The sequence below is a fragment of the Palaemon carinicauda genome, chromosome 1 (genome assembly GCF_036898095.1).
Source record: "Palaemon carinicauda isolate YSFRI2023 chromosome 1, ASM3689809v2, whole genome shotgun sequence".
Lineage (NCBI taxonomy): Eukaryota > Metazoa > Arthropoda > Malacostraca > Decapoda > Palaemonidae > Palaemon > Palaemon carinicauda.
The window spans coordinates 238,548,845-238,561,344 of NC_090725.1; the positions used below are offsets into that span (position 1 = coordinate 238,548,845).

Below are 12,500 nucleotides of genomic sequence, written 5' to 3' on the forward strand. Positions count from 1 at the left end.
ATATATATATATATATATATACACACACACACACACACACACATATATATATATATACACACTCTATCTACATGAATTATCTAACATTGATACAAATATGCGAACATTTTCACGACAATTTTCTGTCATTAAATCTCAAAACCCAGATAATGATGCTCCTCAGCTTTTTACGGTATACAATTATCTAAATGTGAATGCATGTGTGTACAAACTATATTCATGTGACACCTACAGTACAGGTGATTAAGTAAGAAACCACATCCGGTGACGATACATACCTGTTTACAAAGACAGGTTTCAAATCTCAGTTTTTGATTTTGCAAAGAAAGATTTAAGAGCATATGGAATCAATTGCAGCAACCAGCCTGGCTTCAAACCACTGATCTCAGGATACGCAACTGAGGGCAGTTAAAGTCCACCGATAATTGATGGCCCAAAAGCCAGACAAGTAATGGCGAACTTGTGAATCTGACACTACATCAACACCTTCAACTTAAATTTGCTTTTAAAGTGGAACGAAAAATGTCTCATCTTCAGTTTATTTTAAGTACGTTATAGTAAATATGTATGTTTCACGATATACGGAAAATTATGATTTTCAAAAAATGAATTTGTTCCACAAACGACACCTTGGAAGAAAATGCAGAAACAAAGGCAGAGTTCGGTGGTTAATCATTTCTTATTTTTAAAAATTTCAATTTGTTTTATATTTTTTTGTGAAGCAATTAAAACATTATTAAAGATATAATAATTCGCATTAATATATTTCAAACAAAAGAATAAAATGGATCACACGTTTAACAATGTTCGTACCGCAGATTTCTGATGTTAAATTTTTAATACATGTAATTAAAAAATACACTCCGATGCACAATACGTAAACATATCGATAATAAGTATAAATATTGTATTGATAACATTCACAATGGAAATGTACTGTCAACAGCAAAAAATAACCTTAAAACGTTTTGATTTCGCAACACATTTTCACACATGCTTGCTTCTGAAACCCTCGAGTACATAACTTTTCTTCACAATTTTTCTCTCCCTTATAATGACGATGGGGAATAGTATTTTATATAGGAAAAGTTTCCCGCTACGTGCTAATCGCTGACATCCAGAATTAGAATGGGCGGTTTAATGCTATAACCTACATCACGAACACTCACATACACATATACACACAGAAGCACACAAAAGTGTCACGGAAAAGGAACTTGAAAATAGTTTTTTTTTTCCAATTTTCTTTTCTTTCAAGTGGTTTCCAGTGCAACAGAATTTGAGTTAAAAGAAAACAAGTTACGTGTTTACTCTCATGTATGACATAATACCTGGGTATTCAGTATTTACTCAAACACATACGCGCGCGCGCACACACACACACACACACAAACTATATATATATATATATATATATATATATATATATATATATATATATGTGTGTGTGTGTGTGTGTGTGTGTGTGTGTGAACTTTTGATTTTGTAGAGTGTGAAGCATTAAAGGTTTTAAAAGTATCAGGCCTTTTAGAAATTGTATGGTTTGAAGCATTACCCTTTTTGTAAGTATCATGACTTTCAGAAATTATACGGCTTGGAGCATTAACCTTTCTAAAAGTATCATGACTTTCAGAAATTGCACGGTTTGAAGCATAAACCTTTCTGTAAGTATCATGACTTTCAGAAATTGCACGGTTTGAAGCATTAACCTTTCTGAAAGTATCATGACTTTCAGGAATTGCATGTTTTGAAGCTTTACCCTTTTTTAAAGTATCATGATTTTCAGAAATTGCACGGTTTGAATCATTAACCTTTTTAAAAGTATCATGACTTTCAGAAATTGCACGATTTGAATCATTAACATTTTTGAAAGCATCATGACGTTCAGAAATTGCACGGCTTCAAGCATTAACCTTTCTAAAAGTATCATGACTTTTAGAAATGGCATGGCATAAAGCATTAACCTTTTTGAAAGTATCATGACTTTTAGAAATTGCATGACTTGAAGCATTAACCTTTTTGAAAGTATCATGACTTACAGAAATTGTACGGTTTGAATCATTAACCTCTTTGAAAGTATGATTTTCAGAAATTGCACGTTTTGAAACATTACCCTCTCTGAAAGCATCATGATTTCCAGAAATTGCCCGTTTTGAAGCATTAATCTTTTTGAAAGTATCATGACTTTCAGAAATTCTACGGTTTGAATCATTAACCTATCTGAAGGTATCATGATTTTCAGAAATTGCACAATTTGGAGCATGAACCTTTCTAAAAGTATCATGACTTTTAGAAATTGCACGGTTTGAAGTGTTAACCTTTCTGAAAGTATCATGAGTTTCAAAAATTGTACAGTTTGAAGCAATAAACTTTCTTAAAGTATCATGACTTTCAGAAATTGCCCGTTTTGAAGCATTAACCTTTCTGAAACTAGCATGACTTTCAGAAATTGCATCATTTGAAGCACTAACCTTTCTAAAGTATCATGACTTTCAGGAATTGCATGTTTTGAAGCATTACTCTTTTGGAAAGTATCATGACTTTCAGAAATTGCACGGTTTCAATCATTAACCTTTTTAAAAGTACCATGACTTTCAGAAATTGTACGGCTTCAAGCATTAACCTTTCTGAAAGTATCATGATTTTCAGAAATAGCACGGCTTGAAGCATTAACCTTTTTGAAAGTATCATGATTTTCAGAAATTGCATGTTTTGAAGCATTAACCTTTTTAAAAGTATCATGACTTTCATATATTGTACGGTTTGAATCATTAACCTCTCTGAAAGTATCACGCTTTTCAGAAATTGCACGTTTTGAAGCATTAATCTTATTGAAAGTATCATGAATTTCAGAAATTCTACGGTTTGAATCATTAACCTCTCTGAAAGTGTCATGATTTTCAGAAATTGCATGTTTTGAGGCGTTAACCTTTCTGAAAGTATCATGACTTTCGGAAATTCTACGGTGTGAATCATTAGCCTCTCTGAAAGTATCACTATTTTCAGAAATTGAACCTTTTCAAGTATTGACCTTTCTGGAAGTATCATGACTTTCAGGAATTGTACGGTTTGAATCATTAACCTCTCTGAAAGTGTCATTATTTTCAGAAATTGCATGTTTTGAAGAATTAACCTTTCTGAAAGTATCATGACTTTCAGAAATTCTATGGTATGAATCATTAACCTCTCTGAAAGTATCACTATTTTCAGAAATTGTACCTTTTCTAGCATTGACCTTTCTGGAAGTATCATGACTTTCAGAAATTCTACGGTTTGAATCATTATCCTCTCTGAAAGTATCACGATTTTCAGAAATTCCATGTTTTGAAGCATTAACATTTCTGAAAGTATCATGATTTCCAGAAATTGTACATCTTGAAGCATTAACCTTTTTGAAAGTATCATTACTTTCAGAAATTCTATGGTTTGAATCATTATCCTCTCTGAAAGTATCACGATTTTCAGAAATTCCATGTTTTGAAGCATTAACATTTCTGAAAGTATCATGATTTCCAGAAATTGTACATCTTGAAGCATTAACCTTTCTGAAAGTATCATGATTTTCAAAAATTGCACGATTAAAAGCATGTACCTTTCTGAAAGTATCATGAATTTCAGAAATTCCACGGTTTGAATCATTAACCTCTCTGAAAGTATCATGACTTTCAAATATTGTACGTCTTGAAGCCTTAACCTTTTTTAAAGTATCATAACTTTCAGAAATTGTACGGTTTGAAGTATTAACCTTTTTGACAGTATCATGACTTTCAGAAATTGCACGATTTGAAACATGAACCTCTCTGAAAGTAGCATGACTTTCAGAAATTTCACGGTTTGAGTCATTAACCTCTCTGAAAGTATCATAACTTTCAGAAATTGTACGGCTTGAAGCATTAACCTTTCTGAAAGTATCATGACTTTCAGAGATTGTACGGTATGAAGCATCAACATTTCTGAAAATATCATGACTTTCAGAAACTGAAGGGCTTGAAGCATTATCCTCTCTGAGAGTATCGTGACTTTCAGAAATTGCACAGTTTCAAGCATTTACCTTTTTGAAAGTATCACGACTTTCAGAAATTGCACAGTTTGAAGCATTAAACTTCATTAATGTATCATGAATTTCAGAAATTGCACGGTTTGAATCATTGAACTCTCTGAAAGTAACATGACTTTCAGAGATTGTACGGCTTGAAGCATTAACCTTTCTGAAAGTATGATGACTGTAAGAAATTGCACGTTTTGAAGCATTAATCTTTCTGAAAGTATCATATGTTTCAGAAATCATACGGATTGAAGCATTAAACTTTCTTAAAGTTTCATGACTTTCAGAAATTGCACGTTTTGAAGCATTAACCTTTCTGAAGTATCATGACTTTCAGGAATTGCATGTTTTGAAGCATTAAACTTTCAGAAATTCTACAATTTGAAGCATTACCTTTCCTGAAATATCATGACTTTCAGAAATTGCATGTTTTGAAGCATCAACCTTTAAGACTGTCAGAATATGTAAGGCTTGAAGTATTAACCTTTCTGAAAGTATCATGCCTTTCAAATATTGTACTGTTTGAATCATTAACCTTTCTGAAAATATCATGACTTTCAGAAACTGTAAGGCTTGAAGCATTAACCTTTTTGAAAGTTTCATGCCTTTCAAAAATTGCACGGTTTGAATCATTAACCTCTCTGAAAGTATGCCTGATTATCAAAAATTGTACGGCTTGAAGCATTAACCTTTCTGAAAGTATCATGACTTTCAGAAATTTCACGCTTGAACCATTCACCTTTCTGAAAACATCATGACTTTCAGAAACTGTACGGCTTGAAGCATTAACCTTTCTTAAAGAATCATGACTTTCTGAAATTGCAGGGTTTGAATCATTAGCATCTCTGAAAGTATCATGAATTTCAGAAATTGTACAGTTTGAAGCAGTAACCTTTCTTAAAGTATCATGACTCAGTAAATTGCAAGTATTAAACCATTAACCCTTTTGAAAGTATCATGACTTTCAGAAATTGCACGTCTTGAACCATTAACCATTTAGAAAGTATCATGACCTCCAGAAATTGCATGGTTGGAATTATTAACCTCTCTGAAAGTATCATGATTATCAGAAATTGTATGGTTTGAAGCATTAACATTTCTGAGAGTATCATGACTTTTAAAAATTGTACGGTTTGAAGCATTAACCTTTCTGAAAGTATCAAGATTTTCAGAAATTGCATGGCTTGAAGCATTACCCCGTCTGAAAGTATCATGACTTTCAGAAATTGCACGCTGTGAATCAATAACCTCTCTGAAAGTATCAAAGCTTTCAGAAATTGTACAGGTTGAAGCATTAACATTCTTGAAAGTATCATGACTTTCAGAAATTGTACGGTTTGAAGCATTAAACTTTCTGAAAGTATCTAGACTTTCGAGAATTGCATGTTTTGAAGTATTACCCTTTCTTAAAGTATTATGACTTTCAGAAATTTCACGGTTTGAAGCATGAACCTATCGGAAAGCATCATGACTTCCAGAAATTGCATGGTTTGAATCATTACCCTTTCTGAAAGTATCATGACCTGCAGAAATTGCACGATTTGAAGCATTAACTTTTCTGAAAGTATCATGACTTTCAGAAATTGCATAATTTGAAGCCTTAACGTTTCAGAAAGAAGCATAACTTTAGGAAATAGCCATCATTATTTACGTGTAGCGTACTCTACAATATATGTATGCATGTGTGTATGTGTGTGTATATATATATATATATATATATATATATATATATATATATATATATATATATATATATATATATATCATAGTTTGAAGCCTTAATGTTTCAGAAAGAAGCATAACTTTAGGAAATAGCCATCATTATTTACGTGTAGCGTACTCTACAATATATGTATGCATGTGTGTATGTATATATATATATATATATATATATATATATATATATATATATATATATATATATATATATATATATATATATACTGTATATATATATATATATATATATATATATATATATATATATATATATATATGACAATTTCTAACACCCAGAACCTCCGTTCTCACCTGCGCAAACCTGACCTCTTTTGTTTCCTAGAATGCCCTAGGGTGATATTTTGGTCAACCTTCTCAAGTCACCATTAACCATTCTACTCTGGTCCCAAGAAAAAAGTCATATGACAGTTGGGTCTATAACGGGGACGGATCGGGGGGGGGGATTACTTCATCAGGACGTGGTAAGTATGTTAGGAAAAATACAATTTTCTTGGAAATTGTCATTTACTCCAACACGAACACTTACCACGACCCAAATAATTTGGAGCTTCAGAATTAGGATGCGTGCAAATAGACCCCTGCAAGAGAGGTGACGGATCCAAAAAGTGGGCTTAAGGAACTTACGTTAACTAGCTATCACTCACCAAGGGGAAATCTTTTCCGGGTCCTTCTATGGTAGGGCGAGGGGATAGGGATTTGAGACACCACCCTTTGCCGCCCCATCCGGACTGTGTTGAGTTTAGCCGCCCTTAGATCCTCTGTTGGTCGACCACAACAGGACCGAGCTTGAAACCCTTCTGGGACTTGAGGGAGCAGTCCTTCAGTTTGGGCCGTGAATGTTAACTGTCTAGTCCATACACCTGCCCTCATCACTTGGCCGACCACCATGTTCTTCTTGAAGGCCATCGAGGTGCCGATGTCCCGGATGTGGTGAGATTTGGCGGTCCTGAGGGAGGTTTCCTCCTTGATAAGGTAGGCCCTTTGGATCGGGTCTCCCTAAGCCAGATCGTATTTTTAGAGAGTGCCTTCTTCACTCTACCTGTCGTCACAAACAGTCTACTGATATCCGGTCTGAGGGCAGAGGTCCTCGAGAGATGTTTCTGCACCGCCATCATTGGGGACAAGAGAAGGTCCTCTGGGTCATCTGTCCTGGGGATAGCAAACTCGTTGAAGTGGGGTCATCTACTGCCGGGTTCTGTGTTTTTGCCACGAAGGATGGAACGAATTTGAAGACCAACTCCTTCTACCCATGAGAATGGGAGACGTACGCTAAGAGCCCGTGAAGCTCGCCTACCCTCTTGGCTGAAGCCAGGGCGAGGAGGAGCACCGTCTTCAATGTTAGCTTCCTGTCGGTACTTTGTCTCAGAGGCTTGAATGGAGGCTTCTTCAGGGGGTCTAGGATTTTGATGATGTCCAATGTGGGAGCCATGAGGGTCCTAGGGGGGGGGTGCAGGACTGCTCGAATCCTTTTACCAGCGTCGAGAGGCACTTGGAAGAGCTTAGTTCAAGCCCTTGATTATGAATACCTGGACCAGGGCAGCTCGGAATCCTTTCACTGCTGGTACCGACATGCCCCGGTCGAGTCGCAGGTGTACCAGGAACTCCGCGATGACTGGGATCGAGACCTTGAGGGGGTGTATGCCCTCTTTGTTGAACCATTTGCCAAAGGTTGCCCCTCTCGACTGGTATATGGCTCTTAAGGAATGTCTGAGATTCGAGGTAATCTGGGAGACTGCCCTTTTAGAGTGCCTTTCCCTTCGTAGCAAATGCTGTATAGTTTCCACGTATGAAGGGAGAGCTTTTTGAGGCCTTCGTGGAACCTCTGAAAGTGGGGTTGCCTTAGCAGACCTCGACGTAAGGGCAGGGGCCACGAAGGTTCCCTTGCCAAAGACCTCAGGTGCATGAACCAATCCTTTTCAGGCCACCACAGGGCTATCAGAGTCATCCATGCCTGCTTTGCCCTCTGAAGATGGTTTAAAGTGTGCCTCAGAAGGAAAAATGGAGGGAAGGCGTACACGTCGAGGCCGTCCCATGGGTGTTGAAAAGTGTCTTCTAGTGCTGCTGCTGGGTCCAGTACTGAGAACAGAAGACTGGCAGCTTCGCGTTCAGCCTTGTTGCAAAGAGGTCCAGGCACGGTAACCCCCACTTTTCTATTACTGCCCTTGCCACCTTCAGGTGGAGGGACCATTCCCCAGACAATACTTGACCCCTCCTGATGAGACCATCTGCGACTACGTTCCTTTTTCCCGAGATGTACCTGGCTGTCAGAGAGATGGCATTGTCCTCGGCCCAGGATAGGATCTTTAGCGTCAGGTTGTGCCTCCGGCGGGAGCGTAGGCCTCCCTATTTCTTGACATATGCGATGAAGGTGGCATCGTCGCTCATCAGAGCCACCTTTCTCTTCTCCCTACTAACAAACTCCCCAAGATGACAACAGCCTTCTGTGCTGCCAGCAGCTTGAGTCCGTTTATGTGTAGGGTCTGCTCCTCTGAGGACCACTGACCTCCAGCTGTTTTGTCCGGCAGGTGGGCTCCCCATCCCTCCTTGGATGCCTCCGTGAACAGAAGGATTTGCAGAGGAGGATATAGGAGTGAAACTCCCGCTCAGTTGTTCCTTGGTTCCAACCACCACTGGAGTGCCTTGTTAGTTGACTGTGATGGGGAGAGCCTTGGGGGTGGATACTGCGTTGCTAGAGCCTTTACCTCTTTCAGGTCCCACTGGGCTGGGTGCAGCATCAACTTTCCCTTGGGAACGAGCTTCTCCATGGACACCAGAGGGCCTACCAACCTCTGCCACTCCTTTAATGACACCAGTTTTCCCCTGATGAAGGGCTTCGCCATGCTTTCTAGATACCCAATCATCTCCTTCGTCGGGAAGGCATACACGGAGCATATCTCTATCCCCAGGTACACTGTCCTCATGGTTAGGGAGGGTCGTGACTTCTTCCAGTTGAACACTACCCCCCAGTTCTGTTCAGAAGGTCAACTCGTCCCTCTGCTCTGACAACTGTTCTCTGGACCTCGAGATGAGTAACCAGTTGTCTAGATACCTCAATAGTCTCATCCCTCTCTTGTGGGCCCACTGGAAGACCAGGAAAAAGACTCTGATGAAGACCTGAGGCGCGGTCAACAGGCCAAAGCAGGGGCAACGGAACTGGAAGACTGCTTCTCCCCACTTGAACCTAAGGAACTTCCTGCTGGATGGGTGCCCTGGAATCTGGAAATATGCATCTTTGGGGTCTACGGATAGCATGAAATCCCCTTCCCTGATAGCTGCCAGGACTGTCCTTGCCGTCTCCCTCTTTGAATGGGGTCATAGTGACAAAATGGTTTAAGGCCGAGAGATCAATGACCAGATGCCAGCCACCTGAGCCTTCTCCACCCGGAATAGGCGGCTGAAGAATCCCGGTAGCTTGGGGGCACTTCCTGGATAGCCTTTTTAAGGAGTAGGTCTCGAACTTCCCCTTCCAAGGCCCTTCGACGTGCTTCCTCCTTGTGGTGGAGGGAGGAGGTCTCGAGGCCCAATACCAAAGGATGGATGGGGCCCTTGAAGGGAATACGGTACCCTTCCTTCAACATTTGAACTCTCCATTGGTCCGCCCCTTCCTCTGCCCAATTTCTCCACCTTGAACTGAGGAATCCCCCTACCCTTGGAGGGCACCGGGGAGAGGGGCCTCGTCCCCTACTTTCGCTTGAAGAAGCGGCAGTTATGTGCTCTTCTGTTGGTAGGAGCACTATGTCTATTTCCGCCTGCGGCTACCCTTTGCCCTCCTATGGGAGGCTGAGTCGGAGGAGCCCAATGGGAAGAGGACGAGGCTTGGGCTGACGACATAGAAGGTCGCCCACCTGACTAGGCCCTTGCCCTACCATGATCACAAGGCCAGTATAGGGGGCATGTGTTTGAAGATGATGACGATGCGGACGCCCTGTGGAGCATTACGTCGTGACTCTCCTTCCTTCACTTGTAAAATGCCCCTTCCACTAGCTCCTCAAGGATGAGAGCTTCCCTGACGATGGGGGCGTCCTTAGAGCCCTCAACTCCCTCTCCAGGAGATTCCTTGGCAGCCTATGGAAGAAGACGTCCCTCCTATGCAGGACCCAATTCGATGCTGCAATATAAGGCTGGCCCGCCAAGAATGCTATGGCTCTGGATCCTGAGACTGCCAACTCCAGGAACTGTTCCCTCCCCGGGCCACTCCTCACATCGTTCTCCAGGTTAAAGGAAACCAGGCCCGAGGACCAGAGGTCTAGCCAGAAAGCCTCGTCTCCAGATCCCCGTGCGGCCGCTTCCATGGATAATGCCACCTGGACCGTGACACCTACGGCCCCGCCCGACAGTCTATCCTCCATGGAACTGGGGGCCAGGGCAGTTAAGTTCCCTTCTGATGACTGATGCCCCTAGGAGGTCCCCTCCGGAGTATAGAATTGCCTGTGCTTGACCTCCGGAAAGGGTAAAAGCTTCGGTGCGCCATGGGGCCTGTTCGTTCCTTACGGCTCCGTGGCGGCAGTGGTTATTCTCCTGAACCGCTGTTCGATGTCTTGTGAGAGGGGAAGAACAAAGGAGGACCTTGCCTCCATAGGGGCTGCAAAACGGCGTTCCAGGCCGGTGTCGTGGGGTCGAACTTGCACCGGAACGGGATCGGGTAGGTCGTTGAACATTCTTATAAGAACCAACAATCTGCAGAAGGACGACCCTTCTTCCACTACCTCGTCCTCCTGGTGGGTCTAGGATCCCATCTCCGAAGTCCCATCATCGTATACGTGTGCCCTACCTAAGGCATCCTGCCAGGGATACGAGATCGCCTCTCCCGGCGGTCCAATCTCCTTTCCAAGGGAGTTCTGCACCGCCCCTCTTCTCTTCGGCTCCGCTTTGACGCTGGAGAGGGATCCAGAAACTCGGAGCCCCATGAGCGATACCTAGGAGGACGGTGCCCCTTCGCATGGTCCTTTGGTCCTCCTCGGCATGGACGGTCCTACAAAAAGGATCCCTTAGCAGTGACCTGAACGGTGTCCTCGGGGTGCCAGAAAAGGCCTCTTGTTTCCATGAGGGCCCAGTGGGCCGCAGTGGGCTCCCCTACCCATGGAGGGGTCGATGAGCAGGTCACTGCCGTCTGATAAACGGCCATAAGGTCGCGCCGGGCAGAGGGTTGGCGGCTCTGGAGACCTATCGGGTCTGAGGGTCCTCGCTCTTCCATAGGCGGATGGTTGGATCAGCCCACGTGGTTACCACAATGGACCTCTGAATGGGGATAAGAATCATTCGTTGAATTAGCCGCACAAACTTGGAGCAGGGGCTCACAATTCGACATAACTGCCTTTAAGGTCCCAGCAATCTTCTCTGTGGACCTCCCCGGCAATGGGAAGTTCAAGAAGATGGTTCCGCTTTCCATTTTGAAAGGCGAACGACTTCTGGGCCCGGAGGCAGAAATGCGATCACCTCTCTCTGACCCAGAGGGAACTACCTCCATTATTGCAGGTAACACAGGGACAGAGAGGGACGAATGGATGAACAGAGCAAAGGCCGACTTGTCCCTTTTGGCCTTCTTCTTTTTCGGGGCCATCTTGACCCATTGGGCAACGGTCCAGCACACACACTCATCACACGTGTCGGTCCGAAAACACACATGGCCCCGACACGAAGCACACAACACATGGGAACCGACTTCCATGTGGGACAAAAAAGCTGCACACAGCTTGCGAGTAACACCTGGGCAACAACGTTGCACTCTCACAGGCTCTATGATGGAGATCAAGGACCTCGAGATCCAATGAGAAATGCACTAAGAACAGGAAAAACTTGACGAACACAAGCGAGACCAGGACATGTGTATCTAAACATGGTCAGAAAATGAAAGGCTAATGGGGACCTGAGAAGGTCGACCGAAGCGTCAACCTAGGGCATTTGGGGAAACAAGAGAGGTCAGATTTGCGCAGGTGAGAAGGGAGGTTCAGGGTGGCCTGTTGGCGGGAAAAATTCTGGCTGGATAGAAGACGATAAGAGTAAACTCCTAATTATTTGGTACATGGTAAGTGTTTGTGTCAGAATACATACATATATATATATATATATATATATATATATATATATATATATATATATATATATATATATATATATATATATGGGGATTTTTCATTTACATGAATTCACGGCAAATACTAATATATTTCATTTCTGTTCAGAAGGTATCTATGATATTTTCCAGTCATGCACCTCATCTCTGATATGTTATCCCGATAAATCTAAATTAAATCCTCTCTCCCTCTTTACAGTAGGTGTAAGGAAGCTACCAATATACCACCATGAAAACTCTAGTCTTGGCCTTGATGTTACTCTACACTTCCATTGGAGGGGCATGGGCCGGGCCCGCACCCAGGGATGAAAATGCTGGACCCTTTAGGGCAATCAGGAATCTCTTTGTGAATAGCGAAGGATCAATATCGCCTAGCATGCTTCAAAATGGAGAAAGTTCACATCCAAGGACTTTTCTTGACAAGTTCTCTAACATGCTAAATACACTCTTCGGAAGAAAGGAAACACCATCTACAGTATCTTGTGCAGCAGGAAACACAACTGCCTCTGACGCAGAGACCATTGGCAAGTCTGCCGTCCTTACTCAAGAAGAATCCAGTAACATGAAAATTTTCCGCGGCGGGAAATTAATTTCAACGGAATTAATTCAGAATTTAGTCCAAAAGATCTCAGAGAATCAAGA

The 12,500-nt window shown here is 42.0% G+C and overlaps 1 protein-coding gene across 1 annotated transcript in view; it reads left to right on the plus strand.

Annotated features, from left to right (window-relative positions):
* LOC137644178 (uncharacterized) overlaps positions 1-12,500 on the plus strand; it is an 18,793-nt gene that overhangs the window by 654 nt on the left and 5,639 nt on the right. Inside the window, exon 2 of the mRNA XM_068377178.1 lies at positions 12,058-12,500. This exon is cut by the window's right edge and continues 47 nt beyond it. Within this exon, the coding sequence (XP_068233279.1) occupies positions 12,088-12,500 (413 nt within the window). The 5' untranslated portion in view covers positions 12,058-12,087. The remainder of the gene's footprint in view (positions 1-12,057) is intronic.